This window comes from Embiotoca jacksoni, unplaced genomic scaffold (genome assembly GCF_022577435.1).
Source record: "Embiotoca jacksoni isolate LCO1_2020_lvr unplaced genomic scaffold, fEmbJac1.0.p SCAF_9, whole genome shotgun sequence".
In the NCBI taxonomy this organism is placed as follows: Eukaryota; Metazoa; Chordata; class Actinopteri; family Embiotocidae; genus Embiotoca; species Embiotoca jacksoni.
In genome coordinates this window covers 666,362-687,581 of record NW_027185447.1, presented here as the reverse complement: position 1 = coordinate 687,581, position 21,220 = coordinate 666,362, and the positions used below count along the sequence as shown (strand labels likewise).

Here is a 21,220-nt window from a genome sequence, read left to right as displayed (position 1 = left end):
TAAGCGCTTTAACGCGCTGTCAGGGGGCACGTTGTAATGTTGGAGAACTTAATTGCCATTGTCGCAGCAGAACTCAGTGTTGACAGCCTGACCCCGAGGGATGAATTCACAGAGCACAATGTCAAAGAAAACCCACCGGGTTGCTTTCCTGACCTGAGGCACTTTCGTCGGCCTTGGACAGTGACGTACTGCCCCTGTTGAAACACAAATTCCACTCAAAGCATCACGCCTGGCTCAATTCGTTATTGCTGTAGATTCTCTGAAGCATTTGAGTCTGTTGCCGATTTCCCAAGTTTGACACACAATTTTATGTGAGCTCAGAATCAAAGTTATTGCTTCCCCTTGCTCTATGTGCATTACTGTGCTGCAATCCATTCTCCACAAGACAAGTTTACTTTTTGATTGCATCTCGGATAATGTTGGTATATAAGTTTGGATATTTTTTCACCATGTTCAGAGGAATGATTTCCACGAGAACAAAAACATGCCGGAGGTGTGCATTCTTTTAATCAAATCTTGAGTCATTTCTTTTCTACGATGTGTTCAAGGTTAAAGTTCGTAAAGGTTGTTTCTTCCCTTTCTTTTGTTTCTTTCCTTAAACTCACATTACTTGTGAAGTCTTGAGACTGAACTGACTGCAGTGAAAAAGTAGTTCACTGAACCATTACTAAAGAAAAAAGAAATTGAACACCCCCCCTCCCCCCCCCCCCAAAAAAAAAAAAAAAAAAAAAAATCAGTGGATGACTTGGAGGAATAAAAAGAAGGAACAGATCGAGAGTGAGAGGAGAAAAATGAGCGGTAACTTTACAAAGTCAGGGCACAAAAGGGCCAAGCCTGACTGCTACTTTCTCATACATTTTAAAATAGTTGAGGATAGAGGAGGAGGGGTGGGGTACGCATGAGGCAAAATAAGTCTAAAAGAAAGATGTGAGAGAGAAAAGGGGGGAAAGACTGTCTTATGAGTCATTCTCAACTGGCGCTGACTCATCTTATCATCAATTTGTGGCGGGCGAATTTGAGTCTAATTTGCTTTGCCTTTGGCCAGCCTTTACCCAACATATTTAAATACATCTAATCCTTCTGATATGTCGCTATACTATTCAAATATTAGATGGGTTCCCGTTGCATCAGGTCTTGAAAATTGACTGTGATCAAGGTGACAACCAACATGAACACGCTCTGTGTTAGCTTTTGATGTTTGACGTGATGTGGTGCTTTCATGTGCTGACAGAAAGCTCTGACATCTGAGATCGAAGCAACACGCATCAAAGACTGTGACTGCTGATTGGAGTTAATAATTCCAATCAAAGTGTGAGACTCAGCTACTTCCATCAGTTTATCTTAATATTGTTTTACAAAAACATTTAACAGTACTATATTTAAAACATCACAACAACAATTTGTTTGTAGGTGCAGACTGGGAATTAAAAATCCACCCAGTACAGTCAAGAATTTAACAGTAAGCAACAATTTTGATTTCGTTAAATAACTACAATAGTTTGTAGAAAGATACATGAAATAAAAAAATATTCTAGCTGTCACTGGAGCTGTCAGCTGTGGAAAGCATTTTGCTCTCAGCGCGCTCAGATGCCCCTGAACCATCCCGCAGTTATGCTGTTATAGGCCAGGGCTGCTGGGGGACCTCGTTATGCACTGAGCTTCTTTCCTCTCACTCTTCCACTCTCTATACACATACATGCCACCATTACATCTCATTAACTTCATGCTTTTTCTCTCCCATAGTTTTTGCTTATTGTCTGTTGCCTCTCCATTCAGTTCCCTCGCTCGCGTAGTTTCTGTTCTTTCTTTTGCAGATGTCCCAGCCATGGAGTTGCATGTCTCTGCTCTGTGATTGTCATCTCCACCAACAGCTGATGTCTTGTATCTCTATGCTGTCCTTTTCTCTCTCTGCTCTCCCCTCACCCCAACCGGTCGAGGCAGATGGCCGCCCACCCTTGAGCCTGGTTCTGTCTGGGTTTCTTCCCGTTAAGAGGGACTTTTTCCTTCCCTCTGTTGGAGGATTTTCTCCCTTAAAACTGAGTTTTTTTCCTCATTGCTCATGTGGGAATTGTTGAATTGTTGGGTTTCTCTGTATAATGCTGTAAAGTTCCACTGTAAGGTCTTTAAAGTGTTAAGTGCCATGAAATAACTTGTGTTGTGATGTGAGGCCATGTAAATAAAATAAAACTGAATTGAATCCAGGTTGACAAAAACAAAACAACCAAAATTAAGGTGACATACGACAAACTTTTTCTCCTGTTAGGTGAGACAACTTTGAAGTTGTTTTTCCAAAACTTGTTTTAATTATTTATGTAATTGGGATAAAATGTGTAAGACATGAACCAAAGCTGTCTGTGGGATTTAGGATAATTCTACTCTTGCCCAGTCAAACCACAAAAATAGCCCTTTCTTGGTTGCCTTCTACCTGGTTTGAGCTGGTGAAAATACAAACTCTGTTTCACTTCAAAAATAACTCCAAAATTGAGATGCATGGCCGTATCTTTATCGACACACCCTTTGTTGAACCAGTCAACCCGCAGTCGGGTTTATGTTCTGCCATTGAAATAGCAAATCGATGCAAGCTTGTAAGAAAGCTCCTGAAAGCTGAACCAAATTGCAAATATGCTGGGATCCGCGTAGAGCAGCTTTGCGCTAGCACAAAAATAGCATCCTTAGATTGTTTAGATACATGGACAGCTCCACTGGGGCCATGGTCCCGAAGCCTTGGCTCCAATGGATTCTGATGGAAGTGTCAACTTCTCTCATTAAATACAAAGTCAATACATTTTTTTCACAAGTCGTAATGTTTTCAGGTGGTCCTTCTGAAAATAATTTCATTTGAAATAGATATTAGACCTCAAACAGGGGCATGTTTGGTGGCGTGCCTTGTTTGATTGACATGCCTAGAGTGCAGTTACGTTTCCCATAGAGTTGGGCGAGCAAAGTGTTCTCGAGTTCCCAGTCAGATCCACCACTCACTCATCCAAATATGATCCTTCTGGATTCAAATAAACCAAGATGGCGACAGCTGAAATTACTTGGTTGGGGACTAATACACCAGTCGGTCATGTATCTCAGTGGAGTCATGGCAAGAATAATCTAATGCTGTGAGAATTAAAGTGATTTGTGTTTGAACCCATCTTCTTCTGCAGTGATTACATGTTTGTCTTAGTATAGGTACCCAGTAAGTATTTTAGTTCTACTCAGTATGTATTAAATTAACATACTAATAATTTGAGGGCTGTAATCTTAAGCCTTACCTTATTCCCTATTCACCTGTCTCAGAGGTCAAGAAATGATAAATTCTGCAGATTCAGAACTTTTTTTTTTCCCCTTTCAGTCAAATTGATGTCATATATGACATGTCACTAAACATTTTTACTGTCCATGAGCCTTGGTTTCATTCAGTAAATGCAAAGTCTGAAGTTAAACTCAAGTCTGAAGCACATTGAACAGAGAAAAACTGGAACCATTTGTGCTTTTGAAAAGTATACAGAGAGACATCCATTGTTTCCACAGCTGACAGCTCCAGTGACAGCTAAGTCAAATTGTATGGCACGGTCACAATGTGTTTGGGCCTTGATATCTAGAATCCCTTTTCAAATCCTCTTCCTTCTTACTCACACATGGACACCGTGTTCACATGTCTGTGAAATGCAATTATTTGCCGTGAGTTTATGTTTGCAGCACACATTATATCATAATAAAAAATGGGGCTGAAGATGCTATCATAATGTTGATTTGTTATTCTGTTCAGCTCAATTTAAATATTGGTTTGGTTACGAGAGAATAAATAAATCGCCAGCCTCTTTTCATTAAAAGTTGTTATCCTCTTTCATAGATGTCCTTTTTGTGCTTTTGTCTGGGGGGAGTGATTTTGTTACATTTTCATCGCTGCCTTCTGCTGCAGCAGTGCCAGAATCCAACTTTTTTCTAAACAAGGGGGCCTGAGGCAAAGCCAGGAGGCAGAGCTGCTGTCCAATGACCCTGAATATTTCAGCTGTGTCCCATTTCAGTATCGCGATAAATCAGAATGCAGAAAAACAGCTCCTTCAAGACACCATTGATGCAGACTTATTTAGCTTTGAAAGTACAGAAAAAGTCAAAGAAGTGACAAAAAATAATTGACAGAATATGAGATAAGCGGGAAAAAGAAGTGATGATGAAGGAGTATCAATTTAAGGACATGGAAAACTAGAGATGAAAAAGAATGACAAAAAAAGGAGTGTGTGTCAGCCACTCTTCTCATAAATCTACAGCCTTGCATGACGTACTTTTCAAGTCGATGGATTCTCTCACTCACGCTGCCTGCCAGCTGTAGCAGGCAGCTACAGTGAAAGAATTATTTATGAATTTATCTACACAGTGTGTCCAACTGCACACCCGCCAGCTAGCCCATCGGATACAAGAACTGCCTGGGACTCTGGAGTATGTGTTCGACCCTTGAATGCTCGCTGGCTCCTGAATAGTAATGACATGCTGTTCCACCGCTACATTTTACAAGTATTTAGCCTGTTCTTTTTCTCATCATGAAATGCATTGGTGGCCACGGAGGCTTGTCAGTGTTGTTTGTATCGCAATAAGTGCTAATTTGATCGCAAACAAGCCCCATTCTATGTGTATAGATTTTTTTTTTAATTGCAAAGCACCATCAAAGTGAAGCAGCTGTGAGCTATTTCATAAGCAGTAAACAGCTCAAAGGAAACACAGCACACTAAGCTGCCATCTGCAATTAATGAAGTCACATGAAGTATCTGTTCTTGACAAAACATGGGTTAACCTTGGAGTCATATCTGGCATTTGAAGGGTTCACACAGTGACATGCATCAGGGCATCGGCCGGTTCGTTTTTCTTTTCTTTTCTTTTTTTCTGGGAAACGACCACACAAGTTCTCAAAGTAGCTCATGGGTTATCGAAAGACAAAAGGCTCAGTGTGCACATTTTCTATTCGAACCAAACCACACAGCATAGTTCACTGATTTGCTCACTGTGGTCAGAGATTAAGCTTTTTTTTAATCTTATTTGTCAATGAATTAAAAAATATCCACATCACTTTCAGAATATGTGTGTTACCATAGGTTGTATATAAAAATGTACATAGTCTCCAGGTCTTAAAGCATGCAGAAGTGCCATAATGTGCAATACCACTTAGGGCCACCATGGGCTAGTTCCAAAACACTTCTGGTTCCAATAGACTCACATTCAAAAAAGTGTCATCTTCTCTATGGATGGATTATCTAAAGCAGGCACTACAGGTGTATCTAATGAATATGTAGAAAAAGATCAACCAGGAAGGTCATCCCACCTTTGAGCTGTTTTTTTCTCTTTTTAATCAGTGTACTCCACGTTCTGCTTGCATCTATCCCCTATCCACTAAACTCATTTCTTAAGCATTTTTTTTTCAATCAGTCCAATTACCTCTTTGTCTGGTTACTCCCAAATCAGTTAACCCGTCTACATTATGTCCTCTTTTACAAAGGCCACTTCAACGAAGTAAACAAATAAAATCTCCCTGACAAAAAGTACAAACATTATCATAATGTATTTTAATGTGCCCCTTACCCCTGACACATAGACACACACACACACACACACACACACACACACACACACACACACACACACACACACACACACACACACACACACACACTCACACAATCTTTCTTTCTCTCATAAACCTTTCCTACATTATGTTTATTCAAACAAGATGGCTTCATCCTCAATGCAATTATTTTGTTAAATTATTTAAAGCTGACCTAGCACTCCTGGCTTTAATGGTTAATTTCAGTGCAATGTAAATTTAATGTATTTTTCTCAGTGACCCTTTATTTATTTTTTTGATTCTGTGTATACTTGAGAGTAAACAGCTCAAGTGTTCCTTTTTGAAAGTAGGCTATGCAGCATTTGATGCCTCAACCAGTACAGTAAGAATTATGGCCTACTTGACAGCTTTTAAATGTTTTTGTTTTTTGAAAAATAAATGAACTAAAATGTTAATTGAAGCATTCCTTTTGTTTTCAGTGCTTTGCTACAAACATACTGAACTGAGACCCAAAAGCTGGTTCAAACATAACATTTGTGTACCGTTACACCTGTACTGCATATCAAACCTAACTTACTGTATAGTATTAGTCACATGCTATGCTGTACTGGCCCAAAAAAAACCTTTAAGACACATTTGAAAAAGAAGGGGTGTCATTACATCTATTACATCATTGCATTATTAAAGTCTGTTTATAGTGTGTCCAGCAGAATCAGGCAGGATTTATGATCTGTCCAAGTGGCATGTCAGACAGCGAGATAATCTCCTCCACCCACACCTTTTCAGCATCTGATAGAGGTTGTCAGTGTCAACCGCTGACATTAACTTTAGAATACAGACAATCCAACATTCACACCCATGACACGCTGTGATTAACCCGCTGTTTAGGTGAGAAGGCATGGTGGGTTTGATTTGATCTGACAGTTCTGAAAGACCCTAACCTGACCCTGAAAAGACACACTCTCATAACACTGAAAATGACAGTGAAAATATAATTGTCAACAACACTAAAATCAGGTGTTAAAAAGCAGGGCTGTCTTATATTGGGGCCAATGTAATTTTTGATATTTTAAAGTACATACGTATTAGTCAGATCAAGGCTTACATGCATCAGTGCACCAATGTTGTGACTCAATATTGATTTACAGTATAGATTCTGTAAATTTTGTAAGTTTTCTTTGTTACTATTGTTTTCAGTCTGCCAGTAGGTGAGGTTACAGTAATGATGAGACAGAGCAGGAGGATTCCTGAGGACAGCTATAATTAAGACAAAAGGAATAACAACCTTTAAAAAAATATATATTTTTCACCATTATTCTGTTTTTTTTTGCTGTTCTTTTCTATCTTCTTCTCCCCTCACCCCAACTGCACAGCAAATTCACATCTTTGGAATAAACTGAGTTAAAATCAACTCTATTTGTTTGTACATGTGAGACCATCGAATACACTCTCAAGCAGAGTGAAAGTAACTATTTTCCAGGAGCTGATCTTTTAACACTTTTCAGGAGTTGAACCTGAACTATTTGGGAGTTAAAACTCAACTCCCAAGAAGAGTTTTTCTATGTTAAGTGCACTGAAATAACTTGTGTTGTGATTTGGCGCAATATAAGTAAAGTTGAACTGAATTGAATTGATTTAACTTGTATTTGGATTTATGATTCAAGTGTAGTACGTGGAAAGATACTGCTTTAGTATTAGTTTTTCTTTTTAGATAAACCTGAACAATTCATAAATAAATCACAAGAAAAATTAACTCAAAATGATTTAATGTAATTAAATAAAAAAATAAAAATTGTTGTCTTCACAAAAACTGCCTTATCCCCCAGTCCAAAAACGGTATCTTCCAACTGTGAATCCTCTGTTGTCTCAACAAGTGGTGTTGCTAACAGATTAGAGGTGTTGTCTGTATCCATTGCTGTTTCATAAAAACATTGTCACATTATTTGCCAAGATGCTCAAAGCTGGCAAGCATGAAACTAGCTCAAAGCTGATTTCTGCCTGCTTCAACAGAGCCATTTACAAACACAGATTTGGTTTACATGATATAGTAGCAGCTAAGTATTGCCAGTTGGAAGATACACTGTTGTAAATCTCTGCTGATTTATCTGCTGGTGAGGGTGAGGCTTATTTTTTTTTTTGTTTTAATGGGAGACTGGAACTGATTAAAACAAAGAACAGTTTCCGTCTGTATACATTTCCTAGAAACATTTACACACACAGCAATAATCACTGGATAATAGTGGGATTTATTGAGCCTGAACTCCGAAAAGTGCTGAAAAGTCAAATTTGTGACACAAAAAAGGATAATTACACTTTTTTAAATCACATTTGCAGCAGCAACATGATTAAATTGAATTTATAAATAATATTAACATTCCTGACAGAAGAAGCAGCAGCAGGAGAGTTTTGTCTTTATGCCTGTCATAGTGGAGCAGGCCAGATGAGTCCTGAACCGCCACACCAGATGGCAGGTGACGTTCTGTAGGACGGGGACCACAGGGGACAGACAATGACACAGTGAGCGTGAGTGCGAGTGTGAGTGAGTGTGCGAGTGTGAGTGAGTGTGCGAGTGTGTGTGCGTGTGCGTGTGTACGTGCATGTGTATGTATGAGGGAGCAAGAAAACTACAAAATAAAAAAAGAGTGTAAGTTTTATCGCTCAGATTGTAATTTTAAGGTTGTTTATTTCACTGTGTATCTGGCAAATCTAAAACCTTGGCATCCATGATGTCAATAAATCAGCAGGTTTGGCACCTACTCGTCAACAGTATAGGATGAAAGTTAGACTATTTATTATCTACCCCCCCCTCCTCATTTTGTCTCAAAATGGCAGATTCAAAACATTTAAACTATGATCATTGTGTAAGTTACTGATAATTAGGTATTTATTAAAAGTGATTGAAAGATTGACTTACTCCTTACAAAACTTAAGTAGTTACTCAGTAAAATGATTAGTATGCTACTTTGAAACATCCACTTCAATTCTCTTATTAATGCACACATAGCTATATCATTTTAGTGATGCGTGTATGCCTTCCCGCCTCCGACTGCTGACTGTCAGTCACCAAGTCTGTTTTCAGTGGGGCAAGTTGGGGGTGTTTGTTGAACATCAGCGTACCCTTCTTCCTCTGGGTCAGTAGGAGTTGCTGCCCTTGGCCCTCCGACAAGATAGTATTTCTATCTGCCACTCAAAACCTTAACCTGAACGCAGTGCGGCAGCCTCACCCTGGTCACCCACCATGCACCTCCTTTTCTGTCTGGTAGGGGCAGGCAGGAAATTGATCAAGTGGACTGAATTTTTCGATTACAATACAATACTACAATACTATTAAATACAAGCAAGACAAAAGGAATGAATAACAAGCCCATTTCAATTTCAGTAATTGTACTTACACGATTTACTTACAGTGAGCTACGACAAAAGTAATGGAATTGCAGTAATGTGTTATGCTACTCCTAACACTTAGCATAATACGAACACATTAACCAGGACTGATGATCGATATTGGTCAATATTAGTTGAGGTTGATTTATTCAAGGTTTAATTCTCAGAATTCTTTCAAGTGTTTCCTACAGAAGTCTTCAAGAAGGTATTTATTTTTAGAAAGAGATGTGAACAAATGTCATAGCCACAGTTCTTAAGTGGAAATTGATTGCTTTTGTATTATTATGGATTATCATCACTGATAGCCCTACGAATGATACAGACTTTTTCAAAATCTGTGAGGCTGTAGGGACAGCAGAACTTTGACTTAAGTGCTCATGGTAGCTTACTCACACTGACATCCCTAATATAGTGCTGTTAACAGTTTCCACCATCTTACTTTAGCATGTTAGCATTAATTAATTAGCAGTAAATTTCAAATACAGCGAAGGATTGGATTGAAATTTGACCATAAACCCCCAAAAAATTCAAACCTGAGTTATTAGAACTCATCTTGAGGGGGATGTGAGTCGCAGAATGTTGTGGCAAACCACCCAAAACCAAAAATGTCAACATTGTGATAGCACTAAAAAAAAGTGTGACAATCATTAAAGTCACTAAGATTCATCTTCCGGGGACTGCAATCCAGAAGGCCAATCTATCCCACAGATTTTAAGATATATAACTAGAAATTTGAAAATGTCACCTGCTGGTGGCACGATGCTAAAGTTCAGGGTCCTCCATTAGTGTTTAACCTCATGAATATGTAACACATTTTATGGCCATCCATCCAATGGTGACCCAAACTTCTGACAGACTCACACTGCCATGCCTAGAAAGGTTCAGGGATTACCAGTTATTAGAATTCCACCATTGCTATTGATTTGCAACACCGCCCATGGTACCTTCATACATTAAGAGACATAAAAAGGCTATTTTCTGACCTCACACTGGCAACCCTTAGATACAATAATGCTACAGTAAAAGGACATTAAAATGACTCTTCAGTAAAGTCATTTAGATCCACTGAAAAAAAGAAAAGAAAAGAAAAGACATTCGTAATGGCTAAATACCTCTGCAGTTCCCTTTAAACAATGTATTCCCACCTGTCTGTCTTAATTACACTGTGTTGCAAAAGAATTAGGCAAACTCCACCATCAGAATCTCAGTATCAGTAATATAATACTGCCTGCAATCTGTCACTGTTTGCTACTTCTCACAGAGCAGAAAATGAGTTATTTTGTCTGGATGGCAATTTATTTTTTTTCCCCCAAAATTTGTGGCACCATATGTTTTGTATTGGTCTTTGTCTCAGCAACAGAGCAGAAGGCATCCCACCGAACGCCCCCAATTACACACCCTGCCCTCTGACACACTGCACCGACAGATTGACCGCTGTCTTACAGCAAACAACAAGACAATTTCATGACACAGGTTTGTCTCTCTTCCTAAAACCCGGCAACATAACCATTGCTGCAGACAGTTCATTTAGTCCACTCTCCACCTCATCAATCTACATCTGGTCCACTGGCAGTGTGTGGGACTGTTAATTTAGTTTTCCAGATTACATTTACAAAGATGTGACTTGTCTGTTTTTTGTTATTTTTCTTACTTTTCAGTTGTAAATGGTAAATGAGTTGGTAAAGTTACTTTTTTTTTTTAGCTCATGTTCGTACTACTACACATAAATTCATACATTATATGCAATATGTCGGTCTGTTTATGTATCACAGGTTATGTTTCTGTAGGCAAACATCAGTTCCAGTTCAAAAATACTTCTGGTTTGTGGTCCATAGAACACATCCTGCTCAGCTTCCCCATTTATTATTTTTTTCAAAAGGGTGTATTTTGGATCATTGTTATACTTTTACCGCCTCGGCTAATAGCCCCCTCCGTTACCACGGCAACACACAGGTAAGTGGAAAGGAGTGCTTAGTTGGCCACGCAACATGAAGCCCGTTTCTAAAACTGTTGACCTATAAAAAATGTACACCCACAAACATGAGGAGGCTACCAGAAACATATATATGCTCTGGACTTGTTCTGGATTCGTGTGAGAGTTTTTGATGACAGCAAATGCAGGAAAAAAAAATCAATAACCTATGCACACTTACAAGTTTTTTATACACAGCGTCTGTGCAGTTGTGTCTTTGTCCAAGCTTTGTGTGTGTGTTCGTGCTCGAGAAGTGCAGTGTTCTAAATGACAGCACGTAAAGAGAGAACTCTGCAGTTTAGAAAGTAAACACAAATCGGTCTCCTTCTGCCTTTTACAGGAAATTTGTCTTTCCCTGCATCTGTCTTGCTTATTCTATTACACCAAACCTCCCATCCCAACTTTATCATCTTCTCCTCTCTTTTCTTATCTCCTGTCTTTTGCAATCTCCTTCACCTATTTTGTTTGCTTTCTGTTTGGTGTATCACTCGCTCCTCTCTCCTCTCCCTCCTTCCTCCTCTCCCTGGTCTACTGAGTTGTCTGTCACCCTTCACAGATCCCTTTCACTTTCTGTCTCCCCTTTACCTCCCTTTCTCCCTTCATCCCTGCTTGTTTCTTCCCCTGGGCTTTTGCTGTGTCTGATCTATCAGAAGCTCCAGACAGCTGTCTATTCCCTGCAGGCAGCCATCAGAGACACTGGCCATATGGGAGGAATAGCGATTGCGCTCTATTGTCCTCATATTGTTTTGTTTCCCCTTTTCCTTTTTAGCCTTTTCCCAGAACACGTCTTGTATAGGCAGTTCCTTTTGGTTCCTTTCATTGTGCTTCTCGCTAAACCCTTCAGGCTGTCAGGTGACAAACTGTGTGTCTTGAGGTGGAAGGGATGGTAGTGGTGAGGGAGAGCAAGTAGTTTTGTGACAAATCCACGAAAAGACGTGTATTAGGGGATCATTAAGGAACAATCTGACAAGTTACTTATCTCTGCTGTATTGTTTTCCTTGTTTGCGCTCTTTTTTTCTATTGAAAACATTTATCTTTAAAGGGAATTGAGGCCAACGGGTATTTTAGTCTCAGGTATTTTAGGATTTCTGTTTGCATGGTAGAGAACAATTGAGATACAAAGGTATAAAAAGTATTTGTTGCGATTATGGGAAATAGAATGTCAGCTTCAATTTGAAATGTGTCATTGCAGTGCAACACTGGCATGTCACTGTGTTTTAAGAGTGCACTGATCAATAGTTTTATATAACCCCGGCATCAAATCACTATATAATCTTAAAAGGGTCTCTCATTGTGATGAACCCACATTATCCCTCATATTTTCATAACATATATTTTGAGCCACTCTCACAGCTCTCATCTCATCTGTGGGTACTATTATAAGATTTAATGGTAGCATTATTAGAGTGAATGGTGGACGTTGTGACTGTACTTAGTTTTCGCCAGACTGAGGACAAAGCAGATCCGAGGTGAATTGTGGAGTAAATAAGATTTTGTCATCTGCAAAGAAATGGACATTGAGCTAGCGAGGAGGACAAATTGATTATTTTCTATAGTAGTAACAGTAAATTACTAATAAATCAAGAATAGAGTAATGGCAATCCATTATTGATGGTAAGGGGGGGTTGAGTGAACACCATAATCAACAACAGTCTCAGTTCAGCCAATAAGGTTAGAGAATCCACTGAGCGAGAGATATAGACAGATGTCACCAATTGTATGTAACAGTACTATTGCTCTTTTCCATTAGGTTGGAATTTAACTATTTGAAATTTTGATTAAAATATTGTACAAAATGACTAATTATGAAAAGACTTATGAAGAACCTGTGGTTTGGTTCATCTGCACTGGTCACCGAATTATAAGAACATTTGCTTTCAGAAGGAGAACGAGATTTTAGGACTCCCTCGGCTGGACTGATTTGGTACCTGTCTACAGATGAAATGGTAGTCATATTATTAAACACAAGAGTATAGAGCTGACTGGTGAAATTTTGATTCAGCCTTCGAAATAAAGCTGGTGCAATTTTTTTTTATTTATCCCCTAAAAGTTAACCAGTCCTCTGGCGTGCCACTGTTTCTGCTCTGTATATTGTTAATGGCATAATTGTGGAGGAAATGAGGGATTTTATGTGCTGTTGTGTTATGAAAGATTGTGAATAGTTTTTGAGAGCCAAAGTCAGATCAGTTAAAGGGGGAATATTTTCTTTTATATTATATTATATTATATTATATTATATTATATTATATTATATTATATTATATTATATTATATTATATTATATTATCAATGCCACAGATATCAACAGTTATTTTACGAGTTGGGCTTGGCTTTGTTCTGTTTGTTCTTGTGTACATGTGTATGGACTTTGATACATAGGGTATCATTGCCAACTTTCAAGGAACTCAAAAATAGAAATGCATTTATTGAATTGTATGACCTCAGGCGTATTCTCAAACTTTGTATGACAAGAAAACTGGGCACCCTTAAATGACCCACACCCCTGTCTTTCCACTGACAGAGTGTGCATTGTTTCATGGAGTCTGATGAAACCTTTGCTCCCAGAAAATGTCAACTTCTAGCTTTCCAAATCCCACCTTAATAACTGAAAAATGTTAAAGCAATAAAAAAAAAAAAAAATAAAAAAAAAAAAAAAGTCATTTTTGACAAGGAACATAAAGAATACTGGATTAAAGAATATTGTCTGAAAACCTCATACTGTTGAAATTTAACTTAATTGCTCTTCAGTTGATCGTACAATAACCTGAGTGAAGCCACATAGCGTTTTCCTCTCCTTGTGGTGTCTTTAAGACAGAAATCTGCAAAACAATCTCTGACACAATTTTTTTTTTTCAAATATGTGAGCAGCAGTCTTCAATAGTGACATACAAGACTGGAAAGGTGAAACAGCAAATTTTAGAGTCACAATGTTGTTCATATAAAGAATTACATTCAAGGGCAAAAATGATTTCAAATTTTTGCACATCCTGTATATTTTCCTTTTTTGACACTCACTTGACTATCCAGTAAACACAGTTTGTCAGTGGAAAATTAAACATGTGGACATAACGTGTATCTTCATTTGATTGATAGATTGGGCTACTATCTGTACAGTGTTGGAAAATCCCCCCAGTCAATGTCTTCAAGCTCCGTTGTCCCCCATTAATCACAGAATCAGCCCTTACAAAAATCCTTCAGATTGGGGTTTTATTGTATGCACTTATGTCACTTTTCTCATTTCTGTCCTCAAGGTGAATCTCATTAGTGGATACAGTGAAAAGATGATTATTCACATGGAACTTATGGCAGGTTTGTGATGAGCGTAAGTAATTGACCCTGTCGTTATAAATCTATCTAATCTATAAAAGAAAAATGGTGGGGGAGGGTTAAAACTATAAATCTACTTTATGTTGTCATTTTTATGTGTTTGTCAGATACACACACAGACACACATACAGTTTGCATGGTTTAGAGAAGACACACTAAAGGCTGTAAGATAAAACTTATTTCATTTTGATGTTGGGTTTAATGGCTATTTTTGTATTTGTGTCTGCTGTCAAGAACTGGCATCATATTCATTTTATATTCCAATGATGCCAAGATGTTGCTCTGCAACTCTCTACCCTCTCCCTTTCTGTTTTTCTCTTCGTCCCTCTCTCACCCGCATGTCGCATTTGGGCTAAAAGCGGACCATATCCGCCTAATTGTTTAGTCTGACTGAGCAAAATAAGCTTTCTGAAACATGTCAATGGTGCCACTGGCAGAGCGCAGCTGCAGGGTCCAGAAAGTGGCCCGTAGCCAACTTGACTCATCACCACGTCCAGCAGAAGTCAGTGGCAGTGATTCATATACTGTACTACCATTCCAGGCAAAAAAAAAAAAAAAAAACAAAAAAAAAAAAAACAACCTCTGCACACCCACAGAGACTCGCTGTTGACAGATTGGAGTTAAAATGTCAAAAGTATTTGTTTATGAGCAAAGCTGTTGCTGTTGGTTGAACTAAAACCTCTATGAGCAACGCCAAAGAAGCATTTAGGAGAGCAAAGTAGATAACTGACAAACTTAGACAGCAACTAGTAATTTTGGTGAAAAACAAGAATAGAAAATAAAGTTCAAATGATTTGAGGTTGAAAGGACAGAACATTTAGTAAAAACAAATCTTGACTTAAGGTCCACTTTTTATTTTCCCCAGACCTTTCAACTGCTTCTCCTGTTCCTCCTCAGCAGACAAAGTTTCGACAGTTCTCAGGGACAACCGAGCAAACTCCTTTCTTCAGAGGAAGACCATTAAATGTATTCCATCATTTGGAACACAGTCTATGATTGAATGGATTGCCATGATTCTTTCTACATATTCTAATGGCTTTAATGTGCACCTGACTTTTCATTTCAACATTTTTTAATTAGTCCAACCAACTTTGGTTAATGACCAAATACCTGCAAAACTGATTACATTCACATCAACTGAAGTGTACCTTCTGTTTTGTGTTGATTGCCAAATGTTATGAGTAGTAACATCTATTGTATATCTATAACTATACCCACTTTATTCCATGCAGGATCCTGGTGGGATCGAGCCTATTTCAGCTGACTTAGGGAGAAGGCGGGGTACACACTAGACAGCTCGCCAACCACAGAAAAACCAACAATCACACTGACATTCCCGCCGACAGCCAATTTATAGTCATTAATTGAGCTAACACACACATTTGGACTATGCGAGGAAGCCAGAGTACAAAAAAAGAAAAAAAAAGAAAAGAGAACTCAACACAGATAGGCCCAAGCCGAGGTTCAGATCCAAAACCTTCTTGCTATGGGAACAGTGCAAACCACCGCACCATTGTGCCATCCCAATTGTAACATGCTAAAGGGAAATAGTAAAAATACTGACAATAGCATTTACCTGAAATCCCCTATGTGTCTAAGTGCAGCTTAAGGCCTATTTCAGAGCAAAGATTCTTGCAGAGGTGAAATTGTTTCGGAACGTCGCTGGAAAAAGTTGAAGCTGTCTCAGCTCGACTCAAACCAGCTGATGGTGTCGACTCAGCTTTTCAAGTTCCAACTGGGCAGTTTTAGACTGCAAGGCAAAAGTCTTTTTATGCTCATTAAAGCCGACAGCAACTCTAAACAACAGAGAACTGCTCCAGAAAAAGGCAGAAGAAACTGGCAAACACGGCAGATCTCCTGTCTACAGCATTACTTTGCATTAGCCTCCAGGGTATTCTGTTGAAGCACCCATAGGTGGCACCAAATTCTCCACCCTCTCATATTTTAAGATGTTTTTGTTGTTTTATCACCACCAAAAATGTGTCTGTTTCAAGCAATTCAGTATCACTATTGTGATTAATGTTTTAAGGTGGTAGATAATTATATCCAGCTATGTAGAAGTTGTCAGTTAAAACAGAGTCATTGCTATGGAGATGTTGCACCGTCTTATGTTGCAGACTGGTGAATTGTGAGCCGTTGCCAGTTTCAAATAATCTCAGAGGGAAATCTTGGGTCTGAACTGGCCCTTACAATTCATGTCACATGGCTGTAGAGCTGTTTAGATTAAATTGTGAACAATATAGCCATTTTAACAAGTCAAAACAATCCAAAAAAAATATAATTAGCAAATTAATCAATATAAAACTTTTTTTTTTTTTTTTAAACTTAGGGGGAGTATCCAAATTCACAGTTGCGAAAACTCTGACTCACCTCAAAGGAAACCAGAGCTACAACTGAAACAGTCAAAGTAAACAGACAAGTACACTAGTCTGCTCACAATGCCTCAGAAAATATCATCTTCATCACATCCCTCTCGCTCTCTGTTCCGTTGACCGTTGACACAACCAATTTGTCATTTTAACCTCAGAATTTAACCTCCAATCTCTTACAAACTAATGCAAGTCAATGTACTGGATTTTTCTTTTAAAATCATGTCAGAAATGATTTAGAGCAAATTCCATTTGCTATACTGACACTACTCCGAGCTTCTTTTCACTCATGAAAGCAAAACTGCAGCAGCTACTTGTTCAGTTAATATCATAAAGATACTGATTCACGTGCTGCTCTACAATGAGTGCTACCGAGAGTGCTTCTGAGGTGAGGATTTTCTTCCCTGCACTCTGTATGATGTACTCATGTATAGGCAGACAAAGCAAGATACTTAGTCCTTGCAATGAAATAGGTTCAAAACTAACCATTGGCCTCACATCTCTCTCTTTCCTCCAGTGTCCCTTTAACTCCTCACGATACAAATTTGTTATCTTGTGCTGCAGATATGAAGTAACAAACAGGGTGTTGAGCTCACAAAACTGCACATAATTCATTCCTTTATTATCTAAAAAAAGTGGATCTCGTATCCACATATCACTAAGCAGAAGATATGAGCAGATTATTTATCTATCTGTTAATATGCAACGGCTTCTTTCACATTATACTTCAGAACAGAATTAAAACTCAATACTACTTTGGCAAATACAGCTCTGTGGACAGCAATGCAGCGGGCGGGTTTGCACTCTCCTACTCTGATCTAACAATGTAATAGATAAAGCTATTAAAGCTTTATGAATTTCACACGCTGCATTAGTGAGATGGCTCATATAGTGTTGTTTTCATCTGCATCCATCAATAAATATGGAACAAAAGAAGGAGGGGGACTTATTTCATTCTGCCCAGCTGAAGAAATTATTCATGTGCATAATTGCTATTGTGAATATATATATATATTTTTTAAAGACTGGGGGATGGGACAGTAATTTCACACTAAGGCTGCACACAATAGACATGATGTTAGGGACTTACGAGAGGGTCTTCTCCAGACGTCCTCCTGTAGAGCCAATAATTTCGCCAAGTGTACAGAAGGTCTGGCCCAGGAAGTCCTGGTGGTGGAAAAAAGTAGAATAGAGAGAATTAACTGCATGAGAGGGCCAAGAGATTGTCCGGGCCTCAAAACAAATGCTTGCAGATAACACTACAATGGTCTGCATGATGAGTGATCAGTGCAATTCTTAATTTTACACATCTCCAAAACACAATGGTGTGCTCAGTAGTGACACATTCCCATTTAATTCAGGAGCTCTTCAACTTTATCCACCAGAGTTACAAAATTCGCAACAGGGGGACCAGTTGATTAAAATATGTGAACATTAAACTTCTACTCTACAAATATCTGGATCGTCTGTGCTTTAACAAATAGGGTTAACACTAAATATGAAAGGCTCAATAGCAATTATGAAAGACTATAAAATAAATAGGGATCGTGACAGAGATATTAAAGTCATTAAAGTTTCATTAGACTTCAATCTCATCTTATTGAAGTGTCATTTTAAATTAACATTAACTTTAGAGTTTAATGCCACCATTTACATAAGCATTCATTACTCCAACTAGGTCAAGCCCGGGAAGTCCTGGAAGGTTGGAGTATTCAGCTGCTTGTTGACCAATTGATTATTCTTAAAAGGACCATACTGCGTATAAGGCAAATGTCCTCGGAGTAGAAAACAGTGCTTCCCCTTCTTTCAGCATTTTCATTGAACAACAGATTTCAAAGTTTACAACCTGCCCACCCGCAGGGAAAAACCTATGGCAACATTTAAAAGCAGAGATGACACAACAAAATAAAACTCCTGCACAGCAACAAGGGCAGAGTGTTGATGTTTGTTATGTGTGGTTGCAGGTAGGTGGAGGTGTGAGTCCCGCAAACTGAGTTTTGTGTGTGGCTCGTGTAACTGCCCTGACATGCACAATCTGCTGTGGTGTACGGCCTCAAACAACAACAGCTGCTTTCGCTTTGAAGTGGAGTTCTGAAAGTTGCTTTTACCTGAGCCAATGATAAAATGCGGACAGACAAAATGAGGAACAACACTGCAGGGGAAGCTTTCTGGGTGGTAGCGGTTGGTGTTTGTCCTTGATGAAATGAGATGAAAGAATGGAAGAAAAACACAATAAAATTAAAGTGAATGAATCACACACACACACACACACACACACACACACACACACACACACACACACACACACACACACACACACACACACAAACACACACACAGAAATAACAAGTCTCATCTGGGAAATATACAGGGAAAGACAACATGAAATGAATATTCCCATGACTCATGAGGCCAACAACCTGAAGGTGAAATCACTCACCTTCTGCTCTCCCATGGGATTTATTTTGGTGGGAGAAAAAAATATTTATTTTTTTAGACATTGTCACAGGACTGAGTTGGAATATGTTAAATACAGATTTTATTCATGCTGAATCATAATCTGCTGCTAAACTCCATTGTAAATTAGCTTTATCAGCATGACTAGTGCTGAATAATGTGACACATCTGAAGGCTGATGGAAGCTGTCAGCTCTGGGTCAAAACTGTCATTTTAGGTTGACATACTGTACTTACGTGTTTGGATATGTTACAGCTTCTGGAGTCCACGTTGTACCTGCAAGAAACAGGTAGGTGGCAGGATTGGAAGAACGAGTGAGGTTTCATTTGAAAAGATTTAGAGCGACCACAGGTAGTGTTTGCAAAGCACATATTCCAGGTCATTTTACTACTATTAATTATTAAAGAACGTGTTGCATTATTGTGATAACAAGTCATGGATTGCAATTTGAAATTCTGTAATTAAACTGCAGTTGTTGTAACCCTCTGGTCAACATATGGAGGGATTAGCACATTAGCTGTTGCTCAGCTGGGTGTTGATGGCCACTACTTTCAGACTGCAGGCTGGCTACTCCAATGTCATGTGTTCCTGTCAATGATGAAAAGTGTGATTGAATGGCAAGTTTGATGACAGAAAATAAAGTAAAGTAGCATGAATTATTAGCTTTAGACATCCTGCTATGCGTAGCCTCTGTTTAAAGTTTCGGGAGAATTACTGCTTTCGGTCTTTTTGCTAAGCTAAGCTAATCAAAGAAAGCAAATATGAAAACTTAAGAAATACACAGTGTAATTTTTCAATAATTGACAGGATAGATCATTCTGAGGTTGGAAAGATGTACAACACCAATAAGATATCATCATCACAACAATCAGCCCCTCCAGAAATTTGTGATCTAAGTAATTCATGCAAATTCAAGCAATCTCTGCAATATTTGCTGGAGATTGATATTTTGCAAAATCACTGCAGTTTGTCTGCAAAATCGGTACCGAATAAAAGCTCTGCTGAAAGCACTGCTACACCAAATAAACATTGGCAAACAAAACTCCCATTTAATTTTCGAATTTTCAAAATTTCTCATTGCAAAATCAATCATTTTTTGATTGCAACAATCACTAAAAGCTCTGTAGGACTGAACAATGAACCTGTTCCATTTTCATCCAAATAAAGCCGAGAAGAAATTGCCCTTCAGACTCCAGTGAATAATAAAAGTACATTTCTGCACCTTGATTAAACCCACAGAGGCATGTAAATTATCTTTCTCTACTTTTGATTAGGGATAACAGGTAGGTGAGCCGAACAAGTGGGTATACGGATGCTAATTTAATCAGTGGGGATATTAAGTGGCCTTGATAAGTGACCTTTTTTAAAGTCTCCTTTCATAATTGTTCATCTCAGCATCTAATTGTATCATTGATTGGTCTGTTAATTTGTCGTAGTGGGGCAAAATTAGCTTTTCACCAATCTGAGGACCTTCTGTAAAGGGATTATTAGGATGAAATTAAAGGCATTGTACTTTTGGTTGGTTACTCTGTATCTGGGTATTTACCTTTACGGGATGTGTCCAAGTTTAGATCTCGGTGAGTTTAGATTCATTCAGAAAAAGAGAAGTCAAGCTACTTACACATCAAACCTTAGATTCTGTTTCTCTTCAAAGAAGAAATCCAGGACAAACTTCCTGACGAAATCTGGATTCCGAGTGTTATCGATTACCTCTGTCCTGCCAAACTACAATGATAGAAACAAAGTGATAATTGGAGATTATAGCAGCATTGATTCAAGAGGCAATATATGCTAGTATACTCAGATCAAGAAAAAATACCCCAGAGACAAGTAAATACAATCTATGAGATTCCATTGCAACCTATATTATCATTGCAACATCTCACACAAATTAGAATCCATAAATACAAAATCCACTTTGCAAAAATGTGACAACGCTGCATCAAACAGTTGAGAAGCAATGTGCTTCATGCTAAATCAGACTGCTACATTAGAGCCAGCACTCCTCCCTGTGACGCCACAGAGGCCCGGTCCCAACCTCATCCTGAGCTACGTCGTCTCTCCATCACCCTGACAATCACACCAGTAATCCCCCCGGTGGACTGCTAGCCTCACCTCCATGGCCTGGCCCGACAGCGCTGTGTAATGAGCTATTGATCTTGGCAC

The 21,220-nt window shown here is 38.6% G+C and overlaps 1 protein-coding gene across 1 annotated transcript in view; it reads right to left on the bottom strand.

Moving 5' to 3' along the window:
- Positions 1 to 21,220, bottom strand: part of LOC138193073 (copine-9-like) — an 87,533-nt gene that overhangs the window by 31,284 nt on the left and 35,029 nt on the right. The window contains exons 4-7 of the mRNA XM_069140876.1: positions 20,676 to 20,779; positions 19,291 to 19,330; positions 19,038 to 19,040; positions 17,688 to 17,764 (exon numbers count right to left, since the gene is read on the bottom strand). Of these exons, the coding sequence (XP_068996977.1) occupies positions 17,688 to 17,764; positions 19,038 to 19,040; positions 19,291 to 19,330; positions 20,676 to 20,779 (224 nt within the window). The remainder of the gene's footprint in view (positions 1 to 17,687; positions 17,765 to 19,037; positions 19,041 to 19,290; positions 19,331 to 20,675; positions 20,780 to 21,220) is intronic.